At 37.4% G+C, this 15,314-nt stretch overlaps 1 protein-coding gene across 2 annotated transcripts in view; it reads left to right on the top strand.

The window, feature by feature from the left end:
• Positions 1-15,314, top strand: part of LOC125785055 (beta-1,4-galactosyltransferase 3-like) — a 56,982-nt gene that overhangs the window by 21,564 nt on the left and 20,104 nt on the right. For both annotated transcript variants that reach the window (XM_049469148.1, XM_049469147.1), the window contains exons 2-3: positions 6,439-7,532; positions 9,852-10,087. In XM_049469148.1, the coding sequence (XP_049325105.1) occupies positions 7,265-7,532; positions 9,852-10,087 (504 nt within the window). In that variant the 5' untranslated portion in view covers positions 6,439-7,264. The remainder of the gene's footprint in view (positions 1-6,438; positions 7,533-9,851; positions 10,088-15,314) is intronic.

Below are 15,314 nucleotides of genomic sequence, written 5' to 3'. Positions count from 1 at the left end.
GCTAAAATACTGTTAATTGGGTGGGGGCAGGTGACGTCATGGTTCCTGCATTGTTTAATATTGCGATATAGATTGTTAAAAAAAAATAATAATAAAGTGCAAAGTAAATTTTTTGCAATATCGGGCAGCTTTACCCTCCACACAGCTTTCAAGCCAAAAGGAACAACAGATTTCCAACAAACTAATGGAGAGAAAAATAAGATGTTTGAATTACAGCAAAAATGTCACAAAAAAGGAAATACTCTAGTAAAGGTACACAAAAAACAGAAATGTAAGTAGAGTAATGTATTATATACAGTAGTTTTTTAAAGTTTAGAACAGTACACTGAGCATTTTTAAGATATAAAAACAAGGAAAGGCCCCTTTATTTAAAATTTGTTCCAAATATTGAGAAAAACATTTAATGGTGAATGGTGGAGTTGAATTGTGAGCATGGTGCATCGTAGTGCATTAGGTTCTGCATTGTGAATACTCCGTCTCGATAGGTTCCTCCACAGCTTGCAGTCTGGTAGCTGTAGACTGGATTAGGATTAGCGCTGAGAGAGGGGATGATTTAACGAGTGTTAAATTATCCTTAATTGCAGTAAGACAGATTAAACCAGCTCTTTAAGCTGATAGGCTGCAGTCTCAGGATCGTCAGTAGACTTCAGATCGTCAGTAAATCTTGTTTAATTGGTTCATTTTATCCAAATGCCTGAGTGGTTTTGATGATTGGACGGCTTGGCTAACAGCAGAGATATAAAGTAACATATTTTTTGCACTATAAGACACTTAAAATCTTTTAATTTTCCCCAAAATCACCAGTTCTGCTTATAATCTGGTGCTCCTTATGTATGAATTCTATCAGTCAGGTATTAAATCCAGTGGCAGTAAATCCACCCCACTGAAGTACAGAGTTATACAGGAGTTTCAATTTAGTTCTCCAGCACAGAGACTGGAGCAGCATTAGCATTAGCTGCTAACCTTGCTAAGCGCTAGCTCTTTCACCATTTAGAGATGAGTATACTGGACTGTAGTCTGTAGCACATTTACCCGCTAGCTAATATCACCCTTGCTTACCAAAACACTCAGGGTTCCTTAGTCTAGCGGTTAGCTGCTAATGCTAATGCTGCTGCACCCAGCCTTAGTGAAAATCTGGAAATCTAAGTTTACTGTAAATAAATGAAAGTGCTTTACTCACCCAAATAAACAGTTTTTAGGAGCGAAATCTTTGTAGATTAACTGTTAAGCGCTCGTTTCACTTTAAAGGTACATGTGTTTTGTAAGAGTTACAGTTTTGTTTACTTAACTTAGCTTAGCTTTACAGGTCTCCCCACCCAGTGGTGAGACCTGCTGAATTAGAAGGACAACATGGGGACACCCTTGTTCCTTATTAGTGTTGCATAATGCCCCTTATAATTCGGTGCACCTTATAGTGTAAAAAAGTATGGTAACCAAGTAGAACTGCTAGACTACTGTACTTAAGTACTACAATGCTGTATCTGTATCTATTGGAGTATTATTTTTACTTCAATACTGTGCTTAAGTACTTAAATGCTGTATCTGTATCTACTGGAGTATTGTTTTTACTTCACTAAGTACTACAATGCTGTATCTGTATCTACTGCAGTATTATTTTTACTTCAACACTGTACATAAGTACTAAAATACTGTATCTGTATCTACTGGAGTATTATTTTTACTTTACTACTGTACTTAAGTACTAAAATACTGTATTTATTTTGGACGAGTTTAATATGTTTAATCTGATATATTGAGTGAATCAAGAAGTTAAGCTGATTTTATAAGAATATCTCGCTGCTTCTGTTCTGCCTTTAGCACTGCTAACTTTCCACTGCTTTCTGTAATAACTACACTAATAACACAGTAATGTACTTTTACTTTCAGTACTTCAAGCAGTACTACATTTTTTTTTTACAATAAACTACTCACAGTACTTAAGTACCAAAATAGTTGTTCTTCAAGCTCCTCATTTAAGTGAAAGTACTAAAGTATTCTTCAACTCCTACTCAAGTTACTTTTTAAAGCGCTTTTACTTTTAAGTCTGAGTTTCTAGTATTGTTATAAAGGCCTAGTATTTTTTTTATATTGGCCTAGTATTTTTTTATACAGGCCTAGTATTGTTATACAGGCCTAGTATTGTTATATAGGCCTAGTATTTTTCTTATATAGGCCTGGTATTGTTATATAGGCCTAGTATTTTTTTTATATAGGCCTAGTATTGTTATACAGGCCTAGTATTGTTATATAGGCCTAGTATTTTTCTTATATAGGCCTAGTATTGTTATATAGGCCTAGTATTTTTCTTTATATAGGCCTAGTATTTTTCTTATATAGGCCTGGTATTGTTATATAGGCCTAGTATTTTTCTTTATATAGGCCTAGTATTTTTTTTTATATAGGCCTAGTATTGTTATACAGGCCTAGTATTGTTATATAGGCCTAGTATTGTTATATAGGCCTAGTATTTTTCTTATATAGGCCTGGTATTGTTATATAGGCCTAGTATTGTTATATAGGCCTAGTATTTTTTTTATATAGGCCTGGTATTGTTATATAGACCTAGTATTTTTTTTTATATAGGCCTAGTATTTTTTATATAGGCCTGGTATTGTTATATAGACCTAGTATTTTTTATATAGGCCTAGTATTGTTGTATAGGCCTAGTATTGTTGTATAGGCCTAGTATTTTTTTTATATTGGCCTAGTATTTTATATTGGCCTAGTTTTTTTCTTTTATAGGCCTAGTATTTTATATTGGCCTAGTATTGTTATATAGGCCTGGTATTGTTATATAGGCCTAGTATTTTAAATAGGCATAGTAGTGTTATATAGTTTTGGCTAACAGTAAGTTTAGTCTCGTTTCTTTAAGGTTCTTCTGTGTTTCAGTGTTAAAGAACGGTTCTATATGACCAGGCTTAAGTGTGTTAAGAACAAATGAGTACAGTTGTGTTAAAGAGGAAATGGCTGGTTTGAGTTCAGTTCTCGCTCAGTGCTGAACGTTTCCGAGGGGCTTTTTTCTGCTGGTTTTTGAAGCCGCCCTGATGAACAAATACCTGCTTCTCCTGGAAACTGTGGTCAGGAGTTTCCTTCATGCAAAAGTTTCGTAAAATCTGTTTTCCAAATTAAAGTCTGCCCCAGTGTCAGATTTGTCATGACTTTTACGAATAATATAAATTTTCTCAATAATATCTGTTTATCTAACCACCTACTTTTAATTTAAATGGATTTAAAGTTAGAAAAGAATTGAACTGTAACAGAGTAACAACTAGGAACACATACATCATTCTGACCACTGTTCATTTATTTAATGAAAACCATTTAAAAACAATATCGCTGACCAACACAAGACGAGAACTAAGATTGAAAAAAAATAAATACTTGCTTTCTTGAATTACTTGCTTTCAGTAGCCTAAACTTTAATGGGTTGATGTATGTACTCTTAAGAGGTGTATCCAGTTACTGACTACTGGACTGAATGATTCACTCTCGAGAGGAGGATCTGGTTAGTGTTCTGATGATACTGACTGTACTGGGCTGAGTGGTGTACTCTAGAGAGAGGTATCTAGTTAGTGTTTTGGTACTTGCTGTACTGTAACAACTAGGAACACGCACATCGTTTTGACCATCGTTCATTTATTTAACGAAAACAATGAACAAAAAAAAAATAATTGTTGCCAACCAAAACAAAACTAGAACTAAGAATGAATAAAAAATTAATACTTGCTTTCTTGAATTATTAAGCACTTTAATTACTTAACAACTGTAATTTTGAAACTCATTTTGTAACATCACTGCTTAGCTGTAAATCGTACTTTACAAGTGTATAATTTCAGAAACTTGACTTATTAATCTCACTCTCATCTTTATAACTCAGTTGCTTTAAAACATTTTAATGTTGGCTTAAATTTAAATATAACACAACTTTTATAACAAGGCTATTTGCTTTAATGAACTTCTCAAAATAATAGCACAAATCTAAAATAGTAAACCCATAAAAATACATAATACATACTATTTGTTTGACCGAGAATGTATTACGCTAAAACTAGAGTAACGTGTTTGTTTTTATCAACTAGAATTAGATCAAAACTAATGATAACTAAATGAGTCTGAACACCAGAAACCCCTCTTGTGAGTGAATCATTCATCCCAGTACAGCATATACCAAAAAACTAACTGGTTACACCTCTCAAGAGTTATTTACTCAGTTCAGTACAATCAGTATCATCATAACACAAGCCAGATCACATCCTCAAGATTACATCATTAAATTGAGTATCAAAACTTTTTATAATAGAGCGATGCACTCTTAAGAGGTATATCCAGTTAGTGTTTTGGTACTCTCTGTACTGGGCTGAGTGATGTACTCTCGAGAGGTGTATCTGGTTAGTGTTTTGGTACTTGCTGTACTGGGCTGAGAGATGTACTCTTAAGAGGGGAATCAGGAAAGTGTTCTGATACTCTCTGTATAGGGTTGAGTGATGTACGTACAAGAGGGGTATCTTGGTATTCTGATACTTGCTGTACTGGGCTGAGGGATTTACTCTTGAGAGGTGTATCTGGTTAGTGTTTTGGTACTTGTACAGGGTTAAGTGATGTTCTCTCTAGAGGGGTATCTGGTTAGTTTTCTGGTACTTGCTGTACAGCGTTGAATGATGTTCTCTTCAGAGGGGAATCTGGTTAATGTTTTGGTACTCACTGTACTGGACTGAGTGATGTACTTTCGAGAGGTGTATCTGGTTAAGGTTCTTGTATAAATCACTGTACTCTGAATGGAAGAGTATTTGTATTGACATTTTTAAGAATCTGCAAATGTTCTCATGATGCACATGCTCAGTGACCCAATGTAACTCACCACAGGAAGTTTAGGGATGCTCTATAATGCTCTAGAATGTTCATATAATCCACACTTTGGTTGTAATGCCTCTGAAAATATCATATTCTGTAATTACTTTGAAAGCAATACAAACACTTGAGTTATACTCAACTTTTTGGTCAGTATTTGAGGGGTTAAAAGACCTGAGCTGGTGGATTCGGCCTACAAACCGAGAACATTTCAGCCCCCAGAACTCCCTCAAACTCAGAGCTCAGCCTGTGTCTGGGAAGACGGCCATGTTGGACGGCCTGCTGTCTTTCCACTCGTAAAACAAAAGCTAAAACACTCCAGCTCTGGCATTCAGGAGCCGTACACAATCTGTTTACTGTTGAGTGGCTGAAAGAAAGTGTGTAGAAATCTCTCCTCTACTGAAGTATAGCTGAAAAGATTGGTCAGCAGTGATGTGTAACATTATAGCGCTCTATAATGTTCATATGATCCACAACACGCTCATTCTGACAGACTGTAATACACTACAGGAAGTGTAGGGGGCACTCTATAATGTTTATATGATCCATACTTTCTACACTACAGAGCATTATAGAGCGCCCCCTACGCTTCCTGTTGTATATTACAGTCTTTTAGAATTAGCGTGTGGATCATATGAACATTATAGAGCATTATAGAGCGCCCCCTACGCTTCCTGTAGTTTATTACAGTCTGTCAGAATGAGCGTGTTGTGGATCATATGAACATTATAGAGCATTATAGAGCGCCCGTACGCTTCCTGTAGTGTATTACAGTCTGTCAGAATGAGCGTGTTGTGGATCATATGAACATTATAGAGCATTATAGAGCGCCCCCTTAACTTCCTGTAGTGTATTACAGTCTGTCAGAATGAGCGTGTTGTGGATCATATGAACATTATAGAGCATTATAGAGCGCCCCCTTAACTTCCTGTAGTGTATTACAGTCTGTCAGAATGAGCGTGTTGTGGATCATATGAACATTATAGAGCATTATAGAGCACCCCCTACGCTTCCTGTAGTGTATTACAGTCTGTCAGAATGAGCGTGTTGTGGATCATATGAACATTATAGAGCATTATAGAGCGCCCCCTACGCTTCCTGTAGTGTATTACAGTCTGTCAGAATGAGCGTGTTGTGGATCATATGAACATTATAGAGCATTATAGAGCGCCCCCTTAACTTCCTGTAGTGTATTACAGTCTGTCAGAATGAGCGTGTTGTGGATCATATGAACATTATAGAGCATTATAGAGCACCCCCTACGCTTCCTGTAGTGTATTACAGTCTGTCAGAATGAGCGTGTTGTGGATCATATGAACATTATATAGAGCATTATAGAGCGCCCCCTACACTTCCTGTATTGTATTACAGTCTGTCAGAATGAGCGCGTTGTGGATCATATGAACATTATATAGAGCATTATAGAGCGCCCCCTACACTTCCTGTAGTGTATTACAGTCTGTCAGAATGAGCGCGTTGTGGATCATATGAACATTATAGAGCATTATAGAGCCCCCATTTATACTCTTTGTACTGTATTAATGTTTGTATGATGAAATCTACATTTTATCCTTTTTTTTTCTTTTTCAGATGGTGAACCGTGATTGGACGAGATTTCGTCAGACGAGGATTCTTTCGATTGTGCCGCAGTCAGCAGATGGTAGCTGTTGGTGCCTCACTTCTTGCCTTGGACTCTAAGATTCCTGATGGACTGGATGAGGTCTTGTGGACCAGTTGCTGGATTTCGAGGATCTTCTTGAGGTTGTTGAACGAAACAAACCTTTGGAAATTGTTTTCTCCACAAAACAAGAAGTGACATGACCTTCCAGACCCTACTAAAGTGTGCCGGTTTATCAGAAATGGAATCGGCCATTGTGGTAAAAATGTGAGAACCTGGCAACCTGTCAAAAACTGAGAAGCATATTACGAACCGCCGCTTACATCGATAACATTGTGGTTTTGAGGAGTTTCACCACTTCAGCCTCTTTTAACCTCAAGTGCCTTCCTTTCTGTTCTCCTTATCTTTCAGTTTTCACCAACACTATATCCACATATTCTCTCCGACTGTGTTGGACCTGTGCCAGAACCCCTAAGTTAATCGACCTTAACTCTTAACTCCTGCCTGGGTTTAAGTTTACGTTCTTTTACATTAATTTTTGTCTTTCTTTGTGGGTTTTGTTTGACGTTTCTCCTTTTGCTGTAACTGCACAATGTTCTAGACACTCTAAACACATTTTGTTTTATTTATTTTTTGTTTCTTTTTGTTGTTGGACCATTCGCATGCCTTCCTTTACTTTTACAAGAATCTCAGCCTGCCCTCGTCTTTAGGTATGAGACCCCCGTAGACAGATTTTTTTCCTTTCATTTTTATTATAAGTTTCCACTCCACTGACTGTACTTCACTTGGACTGTCGCCATGTTCTCCTTTCACTCCAAATGGCGCTATCTGGTCATGTTCCTGGGCGTCCAGCTGGTGGTCATGGCCCTCCTCTCCAGGGAAGGTTACCAGAAGAGGGTGACTTATTTTTTCCGGATATTTCGGAAGCTGGACGCGCTGAGCGGCTCGGCGCCCGGACACCGGCTGAACCACACGGGGGCGGACGTCTACGCCAACCTGTCGTACCTCGTCAACGTCCAGAGCAAAGACGACGTACCCTACTGTCCGAAGAAATCCCCACTAACAGGTGAGTTAAAGACATGGTGACGAGTGCAAACTTTTGTAGAATAGCTCCCCTCAATTCCCAAATACAGCGCTTTTAGCCGATGCTCCCGACTAACAGGCTTACAACTCTAATGATGGGGGCGTAAAGTTAGTAAAATAACAAAACAAAAAAAAAAACGCTATTTTTACACTATTAAAAAGTAACTTGCTAATTTTGGCAGACTTCACCCTCAGCTCAAATTTAAAAAAATGCCAGGAAAAAAAATGGGAGGGGTAATTTTTGAGGGGCACTGGGTGATGTATAGGTTTAGGTGCGGGGCAGGCAAGAGAACAGATTGGGCTGAGCAGAGGTTGGACGTCAGCAGGGGGGTGGTGTTATTGATTGACTGATTTGCATATTGTGATGTGTCTACGCACCAAAGTGCACAGAAACATCATCCTCACCTATAGCACAGTTCAACCTGAGAGGAGCTGCAGATGCAGAAATTACCACAATAAAAGCGTTTTTTAAAAGTTAGGACATTTTTGTAAAATTTTAAGCAGGAATTGGCATGTTTTATTCAGACGAACACCTTTCAGCTATTAACCCCAACTGTCTGTGTACTAGTGATGTAATTGTATAATGAACAAACACCTCACCATTAGTTTGCATACAGAGTTAGCTCGGCAGTTGCACTAATTTTTTTAATTATTTGCATTATTTAATTGGACAACAACAGTGTACGTAAAGTAAATGTACACTTGACTGTGATTCTCAAATACTTCCACACGACAGTAGTTTTAGAAAAGACTTGCAAAGTGAAAAAATAATTAAGTAGTGTGAAATTTGAACAAAATTTAAATTTACTACAAATGAGTCTTGTTTAACTACTCTAGCAGGCTCTAGTAACACTAAGTGAGGAACAATAGAACTTGTTGCTAACGTTAGCTTGGCTAAAATTATGGAACAGCTAGTTAAGCTGCCACATTTAAGGTGGAATTTAGGGTGGAAATACTTTTAAAAATACATTTTTTGTTTGTGTGTGAGCTGATTTTCTGATCTCTTTTCTGACTGTTTGTGTTTTATATTCTATAAAAGGGTCATTCCATCGAATGGGTGCCATTTGCTTGTTTTAACTTTTCCAAATTAAACTTATTTTTAAATATTTTTTAACATATATTTAGCTATTCAAAACATGTACTGGTGAAACTCAGGCAGCTTCACTTCATTTTTTACAAGTTTTCTCATCTAAACATGGTTATAAAACTTGTGACATTTAAACAGCATGTTTAAAAATCTAAATTCCTTTGATTTTCTCTCAAGAAAATCTGTATTTTAAATAAATGTTTGACTGCATGTTCAAATATTTCATATTTATGACAAAAAAAATCACTCCTGTTACTGGAACTTACTGAATGAAAGTAGCAGGAATGATTTTTTAGCATATAATTAGCAAAAACATGAAAATAGCTAAAAGGCGGCTATGCTAATAGCATGAGGACACTGAGCACAATCTAGTGATTATCCCAAAAAATTGTATTTAAAAAAATAAAATAAACCAATAAGATGTAAGAATTAATTTAGGTAACAGGACTGAGTGTTGAGATTGAGCTCCTCAGTCATCGTTACAATAAGATCCAATATACAGAAAAACTAATGAGGGAACTTAATTCTGGTCTTCCCATGATCTTCAGAAGAACCAGCTAATGATGTCACTTCCTGTTGTAGATGTGACTTCCTGTGTAGAATGTTCCAGATGTTTCAGATGGAGTAATGTGTTACAGTAACAGGACTGAGCGAAACCCAGGGACATGACTAAAAATGTGTATTTTAACTTAAATATCATGAATTTATTATGAAAAAATATATATATTTTAAAGCGTATGTAGGATTTGGAGTCACAGAACGATGCAAAAAAAATAAAACATTTCTGATGGAATTTAATAAATATATTTGTTTGATGGTAAAGTTTATAGATGGAGAGTGAGGGGACAGGTAAGAAATGCTATTCTAAGTAGTTTTTATTAATGTTTTTAAATACTTATCTTACTTTTGCAATTAGATCGATGTAGAAAACAGTATATTTTATAATAAAATGTATTTTTAAGTTATTTTGTGTGCACATTTATACATGTAATTTCCTGGGGACTGAAATAAGGCCTGTAAGTATCAGGTTCTGTAGAGGTTTAGGGAGTGCTGAGCTGTAAAATCAGACTGTATAAGTGAGTAATAAAGAGATAAACAGACTGAAGTGCAGGAGTCTCTCTGATAACTGCAGTGGGCGGAGCTTTATGACGTTGTTAATAATCAGTGATAATGTTTACAACTGGTATTTATAACCTGGTCTGTCTGGCCGAACAGGCGGTCCGATCCACGTCAGCTTCCCGTCTGGTCTGACTATGGCTCAGATCGAGAGGAAGAACCCGCTGGTGGTCCGCGGGGGGCGCTACAGACCACCTGACTGCGAGGCTCGACATCGCACCGCCATCATCATCCCCCACAGGAACCGCGAGAACCACCTTAAGTTCCTGCTCTACTACCTGCACCCGTTCCTGCAGCGGCAGCAGCTCAACTACGCCATCTACGTCATCCACCAGGTGAGTTTATACACTACTACAGCTTTACCCATAACTCCTACACCAGGGGTCGGCTATTAAGCTTGATATTTTCCAAGGCATTATGTGGTGGCCACAAAAAATGTGTGTTTTCTAAAATAAAGTGTAATGGGATAGGGTGCTACTGACTAGTGGCTCTCCAGCCCAGTGGGTTGTTGAACCCAATTGCAGAACAGTTGATCTCAAAGCAGGTAAACCCAAAAAGAAAGGAAAAATACATTAATTAATTTACTAACATACCGCTCCTCACGCGGGATCAAACCCGTGTCATCAGGGTCATGCTACAATACACTACCGCTGCCCTGGTTAGTGAATTAGGACAAAGCCATGGAAAGAAAACGCCCTCATAAGAAGAAAGGGAGCACAAGAACGGGCGGAAAAACGAGAACGAGAGGAAACTCAAGTCACGCCGAGCGCAACAGAGAGAGAGACAGGGGGAGGAATATAAACAAAAGCTCACCAGAGAAGCATTTTATTATTCATTTTTGCGTTATCGTTTATTAGAGTTCAAACAACCTCACGGGCCAGATGTTTCATGCTTGCGGGCCACATCTGACCCGTGGGTCGCCTATTGGTTACTCGTCCTACACTATATATCTTCTACTATACATACACTATGCTGGTGCTTCTCAACAAAAATAAATATCATTAAAAAGTTTATTTCGGTAATTCAGTTAAAAAATTGTAACTCATATTATATAGATGTAATAAACACTTAATTTATTGTTAAAGATTATGGCTAACAGCCAATAAAAACCCTTTCGGAAAATAAGAATATTATATAAAACCCATTGGTACTTTTGCTACAGCAGTGTGGGCAGTGTGCCAAATCCTGCTGGAAAATGAAATCCACATCTCCATAAAAGTTATCAGTAGAAGAGGGAAGTATGAAGTGCTGTAAGATTTTGACTTTAGACTTGATAATAAAACACAGTGGATCAACACCAGCAGATGACAGACATGTCTCTCCAAACCATCACTGATCATCAGTAAATTTTACATTTCATTTAAAGTAAATCAAGGGAGCAGAGTCTGGAGGAAGAGTGGAGAGACACACAGTCCAAACTGCTCGAGTTCTAGTGTGAAGTTCTGTTGGTGTTTGTCCATGTGGATTTCATTTTCCAGCAGGTCTTGGCACACTGCCCACACTGCCAAAAGTATCAATTGGTCTTATATGATAATCTAATTTCCTAAAACACTGATTTTTGGGTTTTTATTGGCTGTAAGCTTCATAATCATCAACAATAAAATAAATAAATGCTTAAAATAGATCACTCTGTGTGTTTAATACATCTATATAATATATGAGTTTCACGTTTGTATTCTTGAAGTAACTTTTCAATGATTATTAAAATGTTTGGAGATGCACTAGCACATTATTTAAAATACATGTACAAAAACAATGTAAGAAATAATTCTTCCTAAAATATATATATTTATATATATGCTATGAAAAGTGCCAGGTGTCACAATTTTTGGCTTTTGAACCTCTTATGGTGAATTTTATTTTCATTTTTCAGTTGAATATAAGCCATTACTTGTTTATTTCATTAGTTATGTGTGGGTGGGGTTTGACTCTGTCCAGTTCAGTAGAATTGGGCGTCTCGTCAGTAGGGAGGAGAACTCGATGATATAATCCTTGGCTTTAGTAAGAAATAAATAGACTGTCAGGTTTTACCAAATAAAAAGGCAAGAAGAGGATGTGGATCAGTCTGAGCTCCAGAAAGGTCTCTATAAGACCTAATGATTAGAGATGGGACCGATCCGATACAATATCAGCATCGGGGCTGATATTGACGTAATTTAACGTATCGGATACCGGGTTTCCGCGGCCGATCCACTTACCGATCCATATTCCAGTCCGCAGCTTGAGCTGGACAATAAATCTGCTGTAACGTTAACAGGAAACACATCACTGATCCGGATTCCAGTTCCACAGTTTACCCTGAATCTCCAGCAGCTTCAGTCTGCGGTTGACTGTGTTAATTTAGCTGTTAAACTACAAAAAAAATTCAATTATCTGCAAATTTTTCACTTTGGAAACGCTAAAGAGCAGTCAGCGTCCGAGAGCTGAACAGATTAACACCAGCAGTCTGTTAGCCTAGCTAGCACAAACACCCATCTGTTATTAAAAACAGTGGTTAATTTACTTCAGAAATACAGTTAGCATCGCCAGCTAGCCTAGCTATCTCCATTAACATCAGCAGTCTTTTAGCCTAGCTAGCATTAGCACCAACACCTGCATTCTGGTGTTATAAAGGTATTAAAAATTCAGACTGGAGTAAACTATAGTCATAATCTACATATTCTATAAAACCACAGGATAAACAAACACTAACCAGCACAAACTCACCCATCTGTTATTAAAAACAGAGATTCATTTAGTTCAGAAATACAATTAGCATCGCCAGTTAGCCGTTAGCTATCTCCATTAAGATCTGCAGTCTGTTAGCCTAGCTAGCAATAGCACCCACAGCTGCATTCTGGTGTTATAAAGGTATTAAACTACAGACTGGAGTAAACTATAGTCATATTCTACATATCCTATAAAACCACAGCATCTACAAACACTAACCAGCACAAACACACTCATCTGTTATTAAAAACAGAGATTCATTTAGTTCAGAAATACAGTTAGCATCATCAGTTAGCCGTTAGCATCTTCATTAACCTCTGCAGTCTGTTAGCATCGGCCCAACAAATGCATTCCAGCATTGTGAATGTAATTAGTAACTCTTATCTCAGGTGAACTTTAGCCATAATCCACATCTAATATCAAACCACAGATCCTCCCCACTCTAACCAGCACTAAGAAATCAATCTGATATTAAAAAACACAAAACAGTGATTAATTTAGCTTGGAAATACAGTTAGCGTCGCCGGATAGCCGTTATTTATTACAGCTAATCCACTATGCTACCTGTCAAAATAAAAGTCTCATGTCTTTTGTCTAAATGCCCTGAATTTAATATTTAACTTTAAAAAAAAACATTTAATTTGAAAGAAAAAAATTGTGTATTTGTATATAAAGTGTGTCAAATAAATGACTTTTGAAATGCATTTACCGTATTTTTCGGACTATAAGGCGCACTTAAAAACTTTTAATTTTCACAAAAATTGACAGTGCGTCTTATAATACGGTGCGCCTTTTGTATGGATTTTACTCGTCAGGTTGTAAGGAGCAGTAAACACACACTCGGTGCAGCGTTATAGAGAGTTTCAGTGCTATACAGAGTCCAGAGCCGTGCAGCTCCGAGGCTGAGCAGCAATAGCATTAGCTAGATGCTAACCGTTAAGCTAGCTAGCTTATTCACTGAGATCAGTATTATCTAAATTTTACTCGTCAGGTTGTAAGGAGCAGTAAACACACACTCCGTGCAGCGTTATACAGAGTTTCAGTGCTATACAGAGTCCAGAGCCGTGCAGCTCCGAGGCTGGAGCAGCAAATAGCATTAGCTAGCTTATTCACTGTTCAGAGATCAGTATTATCTAAATTTTACCCGTCAGGTGTAAGGAGCAGTAAACACACACTCCGTGCAGAGCAGCAATAGCATTAGCTAGATGCTAACCGCTTAGCTAGCTAGCTTTTTCACTGTTCAGAGATCAGTATTTTCTAAATTTAGCACTTTTAATACTGCTGGAGCAGTATTATTAGAGTTAGATGCTAATCGCTAAGCGTTCACCGTTCAGAGGTGAGTTATCGACCTGTAAGTCTGTGCTGCTTTGCCTGGCTAGCATTAGCTAGATGCTAAGCGCTAACTCTCTCAGAGGTGAGTTTTATCAGCCTGTAATCTGCTTGTTTACCGTGTTAAAACAAGCTACGGGGGACGAATCGCTAGCTAATATCTCACTGTCTTACCAGAACACGCAGGATTACTCAGTGTAACGCTGTCGTTTAAGTTTGGGTTAACTTTACTAGTTTAGGTGACTAGCTAGCGTGCTAGCGGATAGCTATGCTAACGCTGGTGCAGCAAGCCTTAGTGGACATCTGGAAATCTAAGCTTACTGTAAATAAACTGAAGCACGTTACTCACCCAAATAAACAGTTTTCAGGAGAGGAATCTGTGTAGATTATATCCAGCACTCGTTTGACTTTGAAAGAGCTAACGTTAGATTTGTATACTGAGACGCTCCACCGGCAAGCGACCACCCCCGGTGGGGGAAGGGAAACATGGCGCCACCCCTGTTCACTTTGATATAGGCACCCTTTCTAGTGTCACTTAACGCGCCTTATAATGCGATGCGCCCTATGTATGGAAAAATAGCAGAAAATAGGCGTTCTTTGATAGTGCGTCTTATAATAGTCCGAAAAATACGGTACATTTATAAATGCACTTGTGTTTATACTCTTCAAAGAGCTGTGTGCTCTGTTTCAGCCTCATTATATAACCTTAACCATAGCACTAATAATAAACTAAAAGTATCGGTATTTGTATCGGTATCGGCAATCTTATATCAGGTATCGGATTTTAACTTTAAAATATTTACAGGGCCGGGTGATACAGGGAAATATAGTCCTTTCACAATATTGTTTTTTCATGTCATTTAGGATCCATATATATCGCGATGTAGTGTGATCAGATCAAGGTTGTTTTTATTCGTAACTTCAAGATATTCTATATATATTCTATATTCTTTTTTTTGGATACTTTTTTAAAATTGCGAACAAAAAAAATACCAAAAGCGATAATTATTGTTCATTTAAAGCAATAGCGCTGTGGCCTTTTTATTAGGGGTCATTTCTTTCAAAACATGGGAAATAAATAAAATGCCCTTTATTCACACAGACAAACTAAATATGTGTAAAGTAACATCCAGGGAACCCCCCACCTTATTTTTTAATAAGAATTACAGTTTCAGTTTACATTGTAAGAGAAGAGGTGTGTCCAAACACTGAACTGGTACCCTATTGTTCCACTGCTATCTCCAGATTATTGTTATTAGTATCTGTTCAAATGGAAAACTCCAATAATTTCCCTGTAGCTCAGTTCAGTTTACTGTTGACAGTTACGGCATTAGATTTCCTGAAAAGATGATGTTTTCTGTTTATCTCACACCAGTCACTAAACACACATACAGTACCAGTCACAAGTTCAGACACTCCTTCTTATTCAACGTTTTTCTTTATTTCCTACATTATAAATGAATAGTAGATCTATCAGATTATGAAGGAACACATAGGGAATCATGTATTAACTTAAAAACAGTG

This window comes from Astyanax mexicanus, chromosome 1, assembly GCF_023375975.1.
Source record: "Astyanax mexicanus isolate ESR-SI-001 chromosome 1, AstMex3_surface, whole genome shotgun sequence".
In the NCBI taxonomy this organism is placed as follows: Eukaryota; Metazoa; Chordata; class Actinopteri; order Characiformes; family Acestrorhamphidae; genus Astyanax; species Astyanax mexicanus.
This window is presented reverse-complemented; position numbering and strand designations above follow the sequence as displayed.